The sequence below is a fragment of the Calypte anna genome, chromosome 2 (genome assembly GCF_003957555.1).
Source record: "Calypte anna isolate BGI_N300 chromosome 2, bCalAnn1_v1.p, whole genome shotgun sequence".
Classification (NCBI taxonomy): Eukaryota; Metazoa; Chordata; class Aves; order Apodiformes; family Trochilidae; genus Calypte; species Calypte anna.
The window spans coordinates 109,278,122-109,295,136 of NC_044245.1; the positions used below are offsets into that span (position 1 = coordinate 109,278,122).

Genomic DNA, 17,015 nt, shown 5'->3' on the forward strand with positions numbered 1-17,015 from the left:
ATTTCACTTGTAATTTGTGAATATTCATTTATTAACTTCTACTACAGAGAGTTGCTTTTACTAACTATATAATTTTGTTTTCTCCATCCCTCTTAAAATGTAAATTGTTTGATGCATTTTGGCTGTTATTATAAAGCCTGTCTGACCAAATTAAAGTGCCTTCTTTAAGGTCACATTTCTTTTCTTTACTCTTTAATAGATGACAACAAATCTCTCTCCTCCCAGCTTCTGTTATATTCTTACTGTTCCGTCTGGTGAAATACATGTGGAAGTGGATGAGGAAGAACAGATTTCTAATTTGTACCAGCCACCAGCTGTTCATGGTCTAAAGGAAATTCTTCAGGTAATCTGCTTTACAAGTCAGATAACAAATACTTTGTACCACTGGATTTCTGCTGTCATGTTTGTCTTATTCCCTGTTTTTGTACTGTTTTCAGATCGATGGTTGTAACGAGCGGTGTAGCTTTTGGGCACAAGTGCTGTATCTAAGGCTGCAGGTAATATTTTCTCTTAACAATAAATTCAACATAAAACATAATGTTTATGTGAAGACAATAAATTCAACATAAAACATAATGTTTATGTGAAGAAGCCAGTGTTCATCTTGTTTAAGGGAAGACCCCAAACCTTCCTTGATTATATTCACAAGTTGTATGAGCTCAGTTACCAGCAGGTTTAAAATGCTTGTGAATGGGTAAAATATACTGCATCTCCAGTTTCAATACCATCCAGTCAAGAAATTTAATTGGTTTTGAATAAATTGCCATCTGGGCAGAGGTAGTATTTTGCCCTGGTAAGGGAGCTTGCAGGAAGTTCTAACTCTGGTTAGAACTGAATGCTATCTTTAGGTACATAGTGAAAAGTTCCCAGTCATTTGAGTGTCTGGGGATAGAGTCAAACAGATGATGGTTATATAAAAAAATACAGTTTTGCTCTTTGCATGCAAGTGTGTGGACTTTTTTCTTTTTTTTTTTTTTTTTTTTACTTCAATATAAGCCCCTCAGGCAAGTTTGGCTTTTATGGTCCAGTTAGTAGGAGAAACTCTTAGGTAAATACATCTGCCATCCATACTGTGTTGGAAAGCTTATAATTATGTTTTATTTACTTGTTTCTGAATGACACTATAATTTTCTTTCAAAATGTTTCTAACTCCCTCAGTAGCCTAAGGAACCTTTTGTTGCTGATTTATTTATTTTTTCCTGGCGACTGGATCCCAGTACAGCCAGCACTGAACTCTGGTGAAGAATAATTTGCAATTGTCCATCAGCTCCACAAGAAACAAAGTGTGAATCAAAGCATATGAACCAAAGACAAAGAAATTCTAGAATGGGCAGCAAAATAGCTGGAGATGCTTCCCACCAGTGTGAGACATAAATTTAATTTAGGTCTTGCCCTCTTCCTTCAAAAGCCAATGAGTTGTAATTCAGTTTTTAGGCAGGGAGTACTTGTAACTTCCAAGATGAGGTTTATCTCTTGTGTTTTCTCCATGCTAAGTGAGAATTTATCAGGGCCTTTACAAACATGTAATAAGGGCTAGCATGGTGGGATCTTTTTTGACAGAAAGATGGAGGCGTATATGCCTAACCTTGTATTCTGAAGAAACTTTTTCTATTAAAAAGTAAAATAAAGTTACAGACTAGTGGTATCTTAGCCAAACACTTTCATACTAAGGAATGTCTACATTTAAGATGCTGTGAGTCATTAATATTCTTATGTAGAAGCACTTCATGAAAAGATGAAACTTGCAGGAGCAGACATGATTTTAACAAATGGAAGCTGGTCTAAAAGAAAAAAATGTGTATGATTTTCTTCTTGCTGATAGGAGGTTTATTAGCTGTTATTTTTCTAACATCTATTCGCTTACCAAACTGTAAGCACTAAATTTTTGTAAGTGAACAACCTGAGTGCTCATAAAATTTTTGAACATGATATTAGAAAAGAAATAGAAGATATTCTTCATCTGCATAACTTCTGGGTAACTGCTGGATAAAGTTTCTGTATAACTGCCCTAGGAATTTAAAGGTATTTACTTGCTGTTAGTGTTTTGCTTGCCTGATCCTCCCAGAGAAAGGTCACAAACAGCAGTTTGTCTACTGCAGTTGCCTTTGCCAAGGGGACATACCCTTCACAAGCAAAACCATCAAGTTATAATAAGTGAGGAAGGGACTATGATTTGGTTTATTTTGCAGATTTATTATTATTATTATTAAATAATCTGCCATATCAGCTAATTCAAATGTTCTTTAAAAATAGTATTTCTTCTACGTAGCTACAGTATTCTGAGATACTTCATTTATGAGAAGGGGGAATGGAAATATCCTTTTATTATTGCTCAGAATCTGTACTGCAGTACAGAAGGAATATGAGGAAATATATTCCATCTGTGGTTAAGGAGCTGTCCTTCCTTGTAACTCAATCCTGCTGTTATTTGTTGTGTCCTCTCTGTTCAGAACAAATTGTCACACATAGCAAGATGATGATTTTATACTAACTTGTGATTTTTGCTGTTATTATGATTTACTTTTTTGGATGATTCTCCTGAAAGCCAACTTTTAATGTGTTAGTAATTCTCACGGGACAGCTGTAAAAATTCTTTCTTAGAAGCTGTCCTAGTGCTATCTATACTGAGGAGGTACTCAAAGGGACGTAGTTATCAGACAAAGAAGCAGCAGCAACACAGTAGGCAGCATATATTGCATTAAGGCACAACTATAATATCTCAGTCACAAATTTTCCCTGTCATTATTTACAGTGACTGCATTTGTCCTAAGAGCTGCTGAACAAAAAGCTAATTTTAGAGTGTTTAATTGCTTCAAGGTTTGAAATCAACCAAAGACACATAGTTGGGGTTCTCGTTACGTTAGCTTACACTAGAGATATGCAATTTTGAGAATAAAATATTTAGGTGATGTGTATCTCTCCAGCCATTGGGGTGTTTAATTTTCATTTAAGTGTTTTAAGTAAGTTTCTAATCAGCAGACTAATTAAAAATAGTAACAAAAAACTTTTTTAAATTAAGCAAGCAATTTCATCTCAGTTAAATATTTCATATTAGAATCTTAAAAATGCTTGGACTGGTAAATATGAAATAGGCCATGTTATTAAACCACTTTCCTCTAGAGTATGGGAAAATTCACAGACACACACAGATTTTATTAAAGCTGTTTAAAAAAAAAAAAAAAAAAAAAAAAAAGAAGAAAAGCATAAATTGTCAAATTGTAACCCATCTGACCCTGGAACAAGCACTGATGTGTAGGTAATGACTGTCTAGTCTGTCTTGTTCATCATGCCAATGTGAAAAGTGAAAAAAACACTACTGAGTTTCTGGAAGTTATTTTCAGATATGGAGGCTAAGATGAAATATAAGTATTTTGATAATGACATCAGTAGTTGTGATAGGCATTAATCTCATTAATTTAGTCACATATATTTTATACTGGTCCCAGGCAGAAAAATTCCATTGTCATTGCAGATTCTTATCTCTCTTACTTACGAGTTACCTACTTTCCTATTTCTTGGGCATCAATCAAATATTTAGAGATGCTTGTTCAACAGAAAGAAAAAAACCTCCAGCTTTGTAACTTGCAGTAGCTGTTAGCCAAGGACTGGTGCTCTTGGGAATCAGATAACAGTCTACATGGAAATTTTGCTCATACAGGAATAATACTAGTAGTATCATTAGCCTTTTTTTATTTTTTTAAGAGACAAATTATAAAAGTTTTTGTTCATAAATACTAGCAATTAATTTTTATACATCTATATGTATATGGTATATAATATAATGTATATGCAGCATATAATATTTTCTAACTCAAAAACATTTTCAAATCCCTAGTACAATCCAAATAAGTTATGATAAAGCAGGATAGATGATAGAGGCAAAGCCAAGATCACAGTGGGTCAACCTCAGAAAGTTAATCTAAGATAGAGAGGTGTTTGTATCTGCAGTAAGGAGTAATGAAAAATTCATTATCCTGAATGGGTCCAAGATGAAATAATTCCTGTTGTTTTTCATAGTGTTTTACATACAGGGATGTTAATTTAATCTTTCCTTCTGCTAAAAATGAACAACTGCATTTGAATTTTGTATCTTTTTTTTTTCTTTTTTTTTAATTGTAGACAAAACAGAGTGTTCCTGTAAATCAGAGAGAGATTTGGTTGTTTGTGACTGACTCCACGTTACAAAATACAGCTCACAGCACTCCAAAAGTTGTTGCTGTGTCAGTTGCTGCATCCTGTGTTCTCAGCACAGAAATCAGAGAAGCCCTCAGTGCTGCCTCACCACTTGTCTTCTTCAGGGATGCTCTGTGGGGAAAGGGTAAGGGCTTCACACAGGGCTCTGAAGCAGCTGGAATCAAACTGAAGTAGCATCCCTATCTCTAGCACTGCAATATGTGGTCTACAGACACTTTCATACTCAGATGAAAATGAGAAGTTGAGAGTTTCTGGAAAGAAATTTGAAAGCAGTTGTAATTAGAGCTTTCCCAGAAGGTGGGGTTTTGGTTTTTTTTTACATTCTTTTTCCTTGATCTCCCAAGTAAAGGAGAAAATTCAGTGGTCTTGCTGTATATCCACCTATATTTCTGTCAGTCTTTCTTGATGGCTGTTGAATCTAATGACCAGTGTCAATCAAATTTACTATCTGACAGAAGACTCAAATACAGTAAGACTAGATGATCATTGTAGGTCCCTTCCAACTGAAATGGTTGAAATATTAAGAAACTTTGGGGTTTTTTTGTTTTATATCCTTGCAGAAACCTGTTTCCTACAGTTTAGTACCTTTAAAAGGAGGATTGATATAGAGATTTCAGTGTCCCTAGACACAGAACTTTTACAACTCCTCTACTGTCTTAGCTGTGAGCTTTCACCACCTGTGTAAATGGCTATGTGTGCTGAGGCAAACATCTCTTCTTTGGAGAATAAATTTCTCTTTCTAATCTTTGAGACAAAATAAGACAACCTGCAGGTGTGCCCGATCTTATTACTAGGGAGGAGAGGGTAATGCTGTGTTTGTGGGGAGCAAGGTGCAATGCAATCAGAATGGAGCTGGACTCCCTTCTGCCATGTTCAAATTTTTAAAACATCTTTTTTTTTTTTTTTTTTTTCCCTTGGGAGTCACAAAGTGTAACAAGAGCACCATGCATGTATCCCTGAAAGCAAAATATTTTGTCACTGAGAAAATCTGATGGAGTCTATCCATCTGCTTAGTAGCTGGCAAAGATGGTTGTCTTTATTGGCCATGGCAATTAACATGGTCACCTTTTTCCTTGTTACTGTACTGAGTTGAAATGTCTTTGTTGGCAGGTAGGATTATTTGTGTTGAACGTACTGTTCTCTTATTACAAAAGCCTCTTTTGTGCTCGGCTGCCGGTGCTGACCTCAGTGAGCTGACTGGCCCTGTCAGACTCGATGAGCTGGATTCTACAACACAGGCCAACTCCATTTGTGCTGTAAGAGGTTTGTATGGCCCTTCTTGAAATTAATACGGTTAATTATTTGTGCTTACTTTAATCTTTCAGGTCTTCATATTGATTTCTCGCATGAATAGTGTGGAAGGATAGAAAAGCTCAGTATTACTGGGGGTCATGAGTATATTTAAGTTTTCATACTTCTTTTTGGTCTCTGTTTTGCTATTTGCTAGCCAGGCTCTGCACCCACTCACTCACTCACACTCCAGAATAAATTTCTGATGCACAACCTGTTTTATTATGTTTATATTCCTTCCATCGCCATCTTCTTTCAGGAGCCTTCTGTTCACACCAGCCTTGTTGATGTTGGCAGCAGTAAGGTATAACAATATTTTTTAGGCAGATGGATCAGATATGTTAGCCAGATCCTGAATGGTAGGGCTTAGTGTCTGATTTCCCTGGAGCTTTGCTGCAGTGGGGCAATTTAATATTTCACCATAGTCATCTAGCATAACTTGGCCAATATTTGCTCACCAGCCACTTTGGATCATTGCTGTGTCTAATATTTCAGCCCTACCACTAACCATGCAGAAACACTTCGTACAAAGTATTTTCTGACATTTCCTAATCATGCAGAAACATTTCCTTCTGTGTATTTTCTGATGCTTTGTCCAGTCAGCCTAAACCTCCCAGCTGTAGACTGCCTATAGGGAAAAGTCCTTAAAAGCCCAGTGACTCTTGGCTTTTAAGGACAATTTCCTTTCTTAATTTAACTCCTATGATTCCAGGAGCTCCTGTAGAGAATTCTTGATACTGTTTTATGTTTATACCTTCAACTATTCACTGAAGCATTTGAAATGAGCTTTAAAATAATAGCAAATAATGGCTACAAATTAATCTGTCCAGCTGTAGGGTGATGCACTGAAAAGACATTTTGAAACCACGCCAAGCTGTTACTAAACACCCTCTCCTAAGGTAAAGCCACAAGTTAGCAGTGCCTCTGTGATTAATAAGTGAGCACCTTGCAGTGACAAATCCTGAACTGTTAACACTGCATAATGAAAAACAAGCACAACTTGAAGCACTTCACTCAAAGCCTTGCTTGTTATGTACATCTCACATCAATATTGGGAGTTATTTGAAAGAAACTACTGTCATTGGGTGTGGAATACTTCTTGCTTTTCTTTTATCCCCTTCAGTAGTGATGCTAAGAATTATCATTTCTCCACTCTTCATTCTGTAACTAAGAATGAGAAGTGCCTGCCTTCTTTAGTCCCATTGACAGTGTTTCTAGTAGGATAAAGCAAACATTCTTCTGTCCTTGCATTATCCAGTAAAGCAAAGAAAATACACCTTTCTCATCTACTGTGTCAACAAGTACTTACTTTACACATATGGGAGGTGTCACACATTCCCTCTCCTGTGTTACAGATGGAAGGACAAAAGGAGACATTAACCTTACAGCTGTGTCTTGCTTCACCTGAAATCTGTCCAGGGTAGCTGTTACCAGTGTGTTCCCACACTGCTGTACCAATGTAGAATATAAAGTGTCTTCTTTATACCAATGCTAATGCTATCTGTACCATTACTCTCACTTTTATTGGTGACTAAAATTTCTTAATAGCATTGAGATATATATCCAGTGGAAGTGAGGTTGTTACTGCCCATGTCTTTCTACTGAAGAAGTGAAATGAGTCCTATATGAAAATAGCATTAACCCTACTTTGTTGGTGAGAGCATAGGTATTTGATGGAGTAACCCATGAAGGAAAATTTATTGTCTCTGAAATTTACTTCCTGTCTCTTTCTCTTAACTCTGAGAGCTGTTAGTCTGGCATTCAATGAGAAGCAGTTTTACCTCCTTCATTCTTTCTCTTTGTGTCCTCCTTTCACTTCCTGAGCTTTTGGTCACCTATGTATGTGGGCGTCCTCTCACCTAACACTTACAGAGGCTGCAAAAGCTTTATTCTACCCCTTCTTGAAGCAGTGCTTCTTTTTGTTCCTCTGCAGTCATGGCTGTTCCCCCTGGCACTCAGGGGTTTAGCAAGCTCAACCTTTCCTAGAAAAACTTCTTTTTAACCCATGAAAAATGCAGGTGGTCATTCACTTCCCCATCCACAGGTACAGCGATTGGGCACAGCATCAGAGCATCCAGGAGTGGTGGGACTGGGGAGGGACATAGGCCATGCTGCCTGCTGGATTTTTGGTTGAAAACAGGGGCTTTTGGGTTTGGTTTGGTTTTGGTTTGATTTGGGTTCTTTGGGGGGTTTTTTTGTAAGGTGTATAAATAGTGTCAGTTGGGTTGGAAGGAAACCCTGAAGTTTCTCCAGTCTAAACTCCTGCTCCAAGCTGGGCTCCAAGCAACCTGGTGCAACTTGAAAACTGGCCCAGCTTGGAGCAGAAGTTTGGTCTGTATGAACTTTAGGGATTTCTTCCCCATTGAAAAGGACATTGTTGCAGTCCAAACAGAGCCCCTGAGTTTGTCAGAAATCTTTTTTTTAGGGAGGTCAAGAATTATCAGCTCTGGGACAGAGTGAGTTCTCTTCAACAGATGAGTGAAACCTGTGGTTGCTTTCTACTGGAAAGTTTATTTTTCTAAAAAGATGGGTCTGTGGTTCTCACCTGTGAGCTCAAGGTTAATATATTTATTTTCTTATCACTATGCATTGAAAAGTAATTTCTAACCTCATTTTGCTGTATAGTAGCCATCAGGATGACTTCAATGTTGGAAGTTCTTTACTGCATGGAACTGTTTTTCCTCTTACACATTAGTTGATTAATGGTATTTGCCTAGAATATGGCTCACTACCAGTGACTAAATTTTGACATGAAATTTTCATATTTATGGTTATTTTTTTTAGTTTCTCTCCTAAAAGTGCAAATAAAATAGGGTCAATCACCTTACCTAGGTTTCTCTTTCTGATTGAACTTTTCCCCTTCCTGTCCATTAACTGGGGTAACCGATTGGAAAAAAAGAAATGCACACGTTCATTTTTTGAACGTTTCAGCCAGAGTTTTACTTTTAATCCTCAGCCCTTCTTTGCATTCCTCATCAGAGACTGTTTTTCCAGGTGCTGTCCTTGTACCAGTCTCTTCTTAATGATGTCAGCCACAACCCATATAAATAGACTAGAGGTAAAAATAAAAAATTGTCTAAGTGTGTTTCCATTTAAAAGGAGGATTTTGGCAGAATATCCAAGAGGTTTCTGAACATTAAGCAAAATCTAGACTCTAGACAAAGATGTTCAGCTGTTTAGCAGCTTAACCCTGAGAAACCACTTTGCATGCAGGCTGCACAATTTGTGGCTAGATTATTAGATCTGTTGCATTTATTCTGACTGCAGTGATTTCTGGGGTATTTTTCTGAGGGAACTCTTTATGTTGTCATCAAAATAAACATCTCCAGACAGAATCTCCTTAGAATAATCCTGATTCATTTTTTTCACACGTACTTGTGTTACTTGTGCAGTGGCATCCTGCAGTTGCACATATGTGGCACATAACTGAGGGAAAGTTAAAAGGCTGAGAGAAAAAGAGATCTGTCAGAAAAGACCCTTTGTTTAATTTATCCTTTTAATGAAAAAGTACACATATTCAACAAACTAACTGGTAGCTTTTCTTTTCCATGAAAAAGAGAAACATGCACCTACTGTGGCAGAAAGCCACTACAATGTAGTAGCCTGTGCTGGTGGAAACTCCAGGTTTATCACAAAAACTGAAGAATCGAGGTCATTCCTGTAACAATCCAAAGGATTAAATGCACAGAATTGATTACTCTGTCAGTGAAACCCATGTGGTTTCATTATATGCATAGAAACTGTGTCATAAATTTTGTATTTTAGGAGGTTTCCTGATGTCCAGACTTGCTGTCCTTTGAGTTCCCAAGGAAAATTACAGTTTTGTTGTTCATGCTTAGTTCCCTCCTTCTGTCAGGCCTTCTTCCAGAAGAACTAGGAAAGCAGGAGATTAATAACCTGTGCTGCAGACCAGACAGTGTAAATGCTCCCTGCTATCCAAGAGTTTTTTTCATTGAATACAGTATGAACCCATGAGACTCCCACTCAACAGAAGCTGGCATTTTTAGTTGTGTTGTGCCAGTAAGGGCCTAGTTTATGTATTTTCATTCTTACAGGTGATCCACTTTGTACACTTCAAAATGCACAGAAGTATTTTCTCCATAAACAATGCTCATAATTTCAGCATATCATTACCATAAAACATAATACACTTTTTATTGGCTTCTCATAAAACTCTGAATATATTTTTTCTTGCCAAAACTAGCAAGGCCCTTTGTATTAGTCCAAAGTGTCTTTGGCATTCCTTTCTTAGGCACACGCTGAAATCTGTGGGCCAGATCTAATCTCTATTAAATCAGTATAAATGAAGAATAACTCGATTGTTAATGGAATTTAACCAGCATAGTTGTTTTTGAAAGGCACTGGGTCTTCTCATTGGTTGATGTTTCCTAAATATCCATATCAAGCTATCTGACCATGTGATTTTTATGCCAATTTATTGCCAAGGAAACACCAGAGGATGAGAAAGAAAACAAATAAACAAAAACAAATCAGAAAGACAATAAGAAAACCAAAACATAAGTAACTGAAACTGAAAAGTTAATTATCAATGATCTACCTTCTGGTATTCTTAGAATGTAACACACTCACCCAATCTGTTATCCCTTGTTGGAGGGGTGAAGCAGAAAGAGAGTGAGATGGTTGGAAAAGCTGATGCTTGCTCAGACCAATCTTAATCTTAGGCTGAGAGTCAGAAAGGATCAGGCTTGCTGTGAAGCCAGGAGTGGCTGTGTTTTCTAGCTTACTTTTGGTATTTTCTAAGAATTTCATCTTCTGCAGGTACTATTGTTGGAGTTAACGAGAGCACTGCTTTCTCCTGGCCTACATGCAACAGATGTGGCAATGGAAAGTTGGAACTGTGTCCCCAGGACAGGTGAGAGTCAGCATGCTCCAGAGCACTCCAGGTGTTCTGCAGATGTAGCTGTAACAGCAGTAGATGATGCAATGATTCCTGCAGGCACAGGCTGCACTTTGTTCCTTCCTAGAACTAAGACGTAGTATTTATATTGCTGATGAACTGATAAAGCCCACACTGTTAGATTAATTTATTAAGAAAGATACAAGTAGATATGAATTGGTTTGAATTTGTAGTTATCACATCTTTTTTCAAACTAATCTTAAAGCATTGCTCATAAAGATTTCATAGCCCATTGCATTGTCCCACTGCATTATAATATTAGTTTTAATAAACAGCCACATAAATCATGGGTCTGATTTTAAGCTTCTTTGAAAGTAGCCTCTTGTGTTTTCCACCCTACCTTGTAACCCTCTTGTACCCCCAATTCTTGTACCTCTTTTTTATATTGAACTTTGATCTTTGATGTAATTTCCCTAAGTGTGAAAGAGTTGAGTTTCAGACCTATTGAATTTATAACTGTTCTAAAAAGGATGTTGAATAATGCTGGGAGTATGACTGTCCTAAATGTAAAGACTGATCCTACAGGACCTGTTACCACCTGAAATGCTAAACCTGCATCATTCTGGCATGCTCTTGGAGAGCCTCCCCTTCAGCTGCTCAGACAGCTTGCTCTTGCTCTTCCAGCTTGCTTAGCCAGATACCTGATGGGATAAAACCACAAAAGGATAAAGAGACCAGTCAGAGTGTTAAAAGAAGGAAAGGGGGGTTCTTTCTACTGGAAAAGCTTATGAAAAGCTTAAGGACAAGTTGGGTGGGTTTGATCCACTGAAATAGATAATATTTTTCTAAACATGAGAGGCTTTACCACTGATGCTTCATTATGTATAGCCTCCAGGGGAAAAAAGGTTGGGAAAAAAAAAAAAAGTTGTTCAGTATCATACTATCATGCAAAAAATAAGGATGTGTCTATGTTCACATAGTAGTGCAGTTCAATGAAAAAAAATCTCTACTGTGAAGGACGCTTTTGCTTCATTTGGAAAATAATTTAGCATCAATATTTGTTTAAGGCATTATTCCAACAAGCACTTATTAGCTGAGCTTAATTCTATGCATATAACTTAAGTGTGTGCTGAAAACATTGTACATTTGCTGAACACAGGCCTAAATCAATAAGCCACGTGGGCCAAATATATACTACAAATTTTCATTTGACATAACTTTTAGAAGTCTACAAGATTAATATTTGTTTAAGTTGGGTGACTATAAATAGCAAACCCCCACCCACGTTGCCAAAACTTACAAAAGGAAGATCCTTTTGCTAGAAGAGCTTAGGTCTTCCAAGAGAGTTACTGAGCTGTCTCAATGAAAAAGCTCTGTTTGCTATTATCAACTGAATCTCTACCAGGATTTTCCTACTAGAAGTCTATCAGAAAAGTATTTTGGAGGGTAAGCTTGCTGGGGGTTTTTTTTGTGTGTTTTATAACTGATTGCTTTTCCATTTCTCTGTGTTTTTTCACTGTTATTTGCATGTTTCAGAAGATTGTTGTATTGCAACGAGTGCTCTGAAGTTGTCATTTCACCAGTTTTGAAAATGCAACTGGAAGTCTTCTTGAGTTGTCCATCCCGAGCTCAAAGTAGAGTAAAAGTAAAGGTATGGCATAAAATGAGCTTTCATGCACTGAGTACATAGTGTATTTAGTACATAGGTGCTGTAAGCCAGACTTCTATAAACAGCTCTGTCAGAAGAAAAACTAAAAGATGTCAGACTATCCCATAATTTAATCTGTTACTAAGATGGCATTTCACTGGACTAAGGACCCAGTTCCCAGATCTTACTCAAATAGTGCAGTCATTGAGTTCACCCTGAGGTTTGCAAACAGGTTTATGGTCCAGCTGAAGGACTTCATTGGGCTGGGCCTTGGGTAACCTCAGTCTCCACAATCTAAAAGAAATATATATTTTTAGACTCTCATTCTGAACATCTTTTGTGTCACCTCTCCTCAGGTTTCTTGGACAGAGAAACAAAATCATTCTATAAAAAAATGATAAATCTTTGTTCAGTGTGACTGCTCTAACCTGCAAACAGAACATCTTGGAATACATAAGGTTTTTGTTATGAACTAAACCTGTTCATTTTCTCATTCCAGCTGTTACAAGGGACAATCTCTTCTCTCCTGATGTCCTCTCCCAGTGAGGATGGGGTAGGTACAATGAGTATTGATGAAAGAAAGGTGAACTGCAAACCTTCCTGTAGAAGCTGAGTACAGGTGGCACAATACATCATAGAAATGGAAGGGACTCTCAGAGGCCATCATCTGACCTACCCCTCACACAGGGCTCTTGCCAAAGCATGGACAGGTCATCCATGATTTTGGCTCACAGGATCTCAAAAACCTCCAGGGATGAAGGTTCTGTTTTTCCAGGCAGCCTGTTTTCAGAACTGCACTGGGAGCAGCAGGAGCTTTCACTAAGAAATGAATTTTTTTTCTCATATCCAGCCTGGGATTTGAGTGGACTGAGCCCTTTGACAGTCCCACCTTCCACTTGCTGATGCCCTGCTGTTGCATGACTGTCATCAGGCTGACACCCTCCTTTCTGGGAGAGGGGTGCCACAGATGGAGCGTGCAGACAGCTGTAGCTCAGCTGCAGATCTGCAGGGTTATCAGCAGATAGCACGATGTCCAGGCATCCAGAGCTGTGATGCACAGCGCTGGGCTTTACTCTCACTTTCTGGATGTGGATCCAAAGACAGCAAAGATACAGTTCCACCTTTTCACAGTGGTCTTCTAAAGCCTTATATGAACCCCAACTAATTTCTAACAGCATAGCCATGAAACTACTGGCAGGCAGTAATAGAAGAGAAATCTGCAAAACGCCTGCAAGATAATAGTTGATAATTGTATGAATGAAACACGTGTATTCCGTGGGGATCCACGGGTGCAGCTTATGTAATTGTGACTAAAAGCTATGCCTTTAATCCGAGATATCAGAAGAACCCTGACATTTGGCACAGTGACCCAGATTTATCACAGGTAGGGGAGGCACCCAGGTAGGTGCCTGCTCGGTGTTGGCTGCCGGATGGTCGGCAGCAAAGGAGCAGCACCTTTAGAGGGTGGTTAAGTCCAGTTAGGATCCTGAAATCCCTCCCTCTCCATCGCACGTTGAAGGGGGCAAAGATCAGCTTGTTGCCTTGTTTAATCATCCCAGGTAGGTATCTTCAGTTAGGTGACACATACTGGGGTCCTTTTGCCTTGCCTATCTTGCAGAGTCTTCTATTATTTTGCTCTTACATGCTTCATGGTTTTAATGGGATTCACAGATAATTTTTAAATTGGAACATTTCTCTGAAATGGTAGATTATTTTTCTTATGCTGGAGCAAGTATATTGCATTTAAGCAATGAGATAAAAGAAATTCCCAAATATGTTTCCTCTTTTAATAGCAGTTAAGTCTTGCTAAGCTTTACAGGATGTGTCTGTTTTGGTTACAGACTGACAAAATGTAGTCCTTTTTTGAGTTAATAGAATTCAAACAACCTCTTTTTCGTGTTTCAGTTATTATAATGCTAGTGTTTAGAAGTCTGGCAACTTAGGAACATTTTTTCCCCAGCTGAAATGCAGGGAAAATTTTTTTTCTTTTTTCTTTCATAAGTGTTTCCATCTCTGAACTGCTGCTTTTTACAAAGCAGCACATCTCAACAGAGAGATTAATCCCAAGAAACACCACTTGAGGCAGCTTTGTGATCATCTCTTTTGGCAGGAAGGTTGGTTTTAGCCACCAGTGCCACTGGCCTCTTGTTCCTTACCTTGTGACAACTCTTCCATTGCACCACTGTAGCTGTTTGTCCAGCTGCATGGAGAATTGGATTGCAGAACCGGTATGAGGTAAAAATAATCCAGAAAAAAAAATTAAATAAATAAAGGGTTGTTTATACCTTGAATTAGGGGAGAGACATGGGCCTCACATATCTGTACCATGTGCCAACAGCCCAGGTGAAAGCGGGGGCATAGGCCTATTAGAGTGGTCATGGGCAAGTCCCATTGAGGAAAGAAATGTCTGTGAACTTGCCATCTGAGATAGGGACCCTCTTGGGCAAGGTATCAGCTCTCAGTGTTACTGATTCTTCTGCTCTCTCATCTTAGAGTAAGTCATCCCTGCCTCACATCCCTCTCCTCCACACAGAATGCAATCTCCACATATGCCCTCAGCCCCAACTCGTGATGATAAAGTGCCAGTCAGGTCATGGAACAGAAGGGACTGTGGAGGTGGCAGTGGTCATGATGTAACATGAAGTTGAAAGGGAGAGCAGAAAGAGTTACAAAACATTTTTTTCTTTGGTGGATCTGTTAGCTAGGGTGATCGATATGTAGTGTGTGTATATATACACATTGCTAGCAGATGTGAAATCCTACTGGTGTTAGAAAGCTATGTAAAGGGAGCACGTGGAGGGTATGCTTCAGTAAACTGAATTCAAAGTCATAGTGTTTTTTGTTTTGGTTTTTTTTTTTCAATTTTTTGTCTTATTAAGCCTGCTAGACAACCAGCAGTTTAAGCAGAAGTAAGATGTAATTATTGAAAATCAAATTATTAATTTTTTCCATCAGTTTTTATGCACCTTTCTTTTCGAGTCCTTAAAAAAAAAAAAAAAAAAAGAAATTGTCTCTGGAAGAGGACCTCACAACTCTGCATCTTCCAAGCCGATTGCTGTTTAGAACAAAATGTCCAGGACTGTTTGTTTTAATCAACATGCTTTTATCACTGCAGAGTTATGAGGTGCAGAGCGTGCTGGGAAAGGAGGTGGAGTTATTGAGCTGCTACGTCCACTTCATAACCAGCCACCCCGACTGTGTCGGACTGGAGGAAATTGTTCTTCTGGAAGCAGCAGCAAGACACTGAGCTGAACTCTGGTCACCTTCTGTAGTATCTGTGGACTTTGTAATCTGGTTATCTGCTAACTTGTGCTACAGATAATGTGTAATGCAAGTGTGATAAGTACCAAGATAGTTTATTAAAACTGTGATTTAGAAAGCACACTGTGCTGAAAAAAATCTATTGAAAAAAAAAAAACAACAAACTGTTTAACTTTCTGAACTCTTTACTTGTTGGATCAGTTCAGAATTTAAGAATGCAGTTCTTTGGCATGTTTGCCACTTATGTATATAAATGTCTTTTTACTGGAGATTTTGAATGGTTGTAAATTTTTTTTCAATATTGTATATATTGTGTGTTGATGGGTTATTATTTTACTGATATTTTTGAAATAAATACCTTGCAAACATCTGTCTAAGCTGAGTTGTATCAGCAGATTTCAGACATACCACCGACTGCAAAACACTGCGTTGTGCACAAATTCTGAGTTGTAATGTTTGTTATCACCTTGCAATAAATGTTATAAAGACAGAGATTTGAACAAAGCTGATATTTTGAAGTGTCAAGCATATATCACGTTAATGTTTTACAGCTAATTAGTCACTCAGCATAGAAGCACCATGTTATCTGTAGCTTCCCACAAGGCGGACATTTCATTATATAGATTTTATTAGGTGCAGCAAGGAAACTGCTTTGTAGGTCATGTAGCTATCCTCACCCTGACTGTACAGGTACATGGATTACAGACCAGATAAATAATACCAAAATATTCCTATGTGTGCATTGTTTGAGATGCAAGAATTAAACTAAGAGTTCAGTCAAATTAGATTTTTTTTTTTTTCCCTTTCACAGTATTTTTAAACCCCTTATGACTCAGAGCAGGAGGAAGTTTTGCACAGGTCCTGTATGATCATCCAGCAGAACAGGAACAGCAAACTGGTTGCTACAGAAATCATTCCTGCAGCCGAGACCCATAGTGGAAATTCTAACAGGCATCACGATTACCACAGGAATGACCCAACTTTTGAATTTCCCTTTCTTCCCCCCTCCAAATCTTTCAGTCTCCTTATCTGCCTCCTCGGAAGGAGGAAGGGGACGGTCAGCCCATTCCAGCCCACAGGATACTGCCCTGTATGGAACCAGAGCAGCCCCTTCAACACCAGCAAGGGGTCTGTCTCTCAGAACGCACTGACTGATGATGGTTTTCCCGTCCTGCCAGTGCCCCGCAGGCATTGACATCTTTATGCGTGCGCTCTCAAAACCCAGACAAGTTACCATAACCTGTCGTGAAATGTTCCCTCAGCCGGAGACCGTCTTTGTTGCCTGCCCTCAAGTTTCCCCGGCAGTGGTCAATGCAAGCGGCCAGCGCTGCCCCGCCAGGTGAAGGGCCCGGGGGCTCTGTCTCCTCCGCAGGACCGCAGCTTTGCCCAGACCGCTTATAGGGTTTTTTTTAGCAGAAATTCTAACTAGCGGTGTTCCTGTACTTGTGCGGATATTTTATTATTATAATGTAGATATTGCTGTGTTTCTGGAAGAGTCCCCTTTGCCGTGGAACTGCTGCTCGGCCCCAGCTCAGCGGCAGCATCTGACTCAGCATCCAAGCACAGCCCTGTAGCTCCCCGGGGTGAAGCCGCCTGTCACCACCACGTGTGCAGGAGTCCTGGTTACTCCCACCTTTGGACTGCTTTAGGGAAAAAAGAACAAAATGCACCTCTCAGTGCACCTCACCCCCTGGCTTCTCCTCACACATGATGCTCCCACCCCCCCACCCCACTCCGAGCCGTGTTTCAGCGTGAGTCGCCCTC

General features: G+C 38.9%; 1 protein-coding gene and 1 long non-coding RNA gene across 2 annotated transcripts in view; one reads left to right on the plus strand and one right to left on the minus strand.

The window, feature by feature from the left end:
• Nucleotides 1-15,737, plus strand: part of SPIDR (scaffold protein involved in DNA repair) — a 201,673-nt gene extending 185,936 nt beyond the window's left edge. The window contains exons 13-20 of the mRNA XM_030445278.1: nucleotides 200-343; nucleotides 438-497; nucleotides 4,120-4,318; nucleotides 5,305-5,457; nucleotides 10,264-10,357; nucleotides 11,879-11,993; nucleotides 12,490-12,543; nucleotides 15,106-15,737. Of these exons, the coding sequence (XP_030301138.1) occupies nucleotides 200-343; nucleotides 438-497; nucleotides 4,120-4,318; nucleotides 5,305-5,457; nucleotides 10,264-10,357; nucleotides 11,879-11,993; nucleotides 12,490-12,543; nucleotides 15,106-15,237 (951 nt within the window). The 3' untranslated portion in view covers nucleotides 15,238-15,737. The remainder of the gene's footprint in view (nucleotides 1-199; nucleotides 344-437; nucleotides 498-4,119; nucleotides 4,319-5,304; nucleotides 5,458-10,263; nucleotides 10,358-11,878; nucleotides 11,994-12,489; nucleotides 12,544-15,105) is intronic.
• Nucleotides 4,219-8,369, minus strand: LOC115597863. Its single transcript, XR_003987204.1, has 3 exons — nucleotides 8,313-8,369; nucleotides 6,794-6,888; nucleotides 4,219-4,305 (listed from the first exon to the last, which is right to left on the minus strand). It is a non-coding gene; the product is annotated as an uncharacterized LOC115597863 (long non-coding RNA).
• Nucleotides 15,738-17,015: the final 1,278 nt, after the last annotated feature.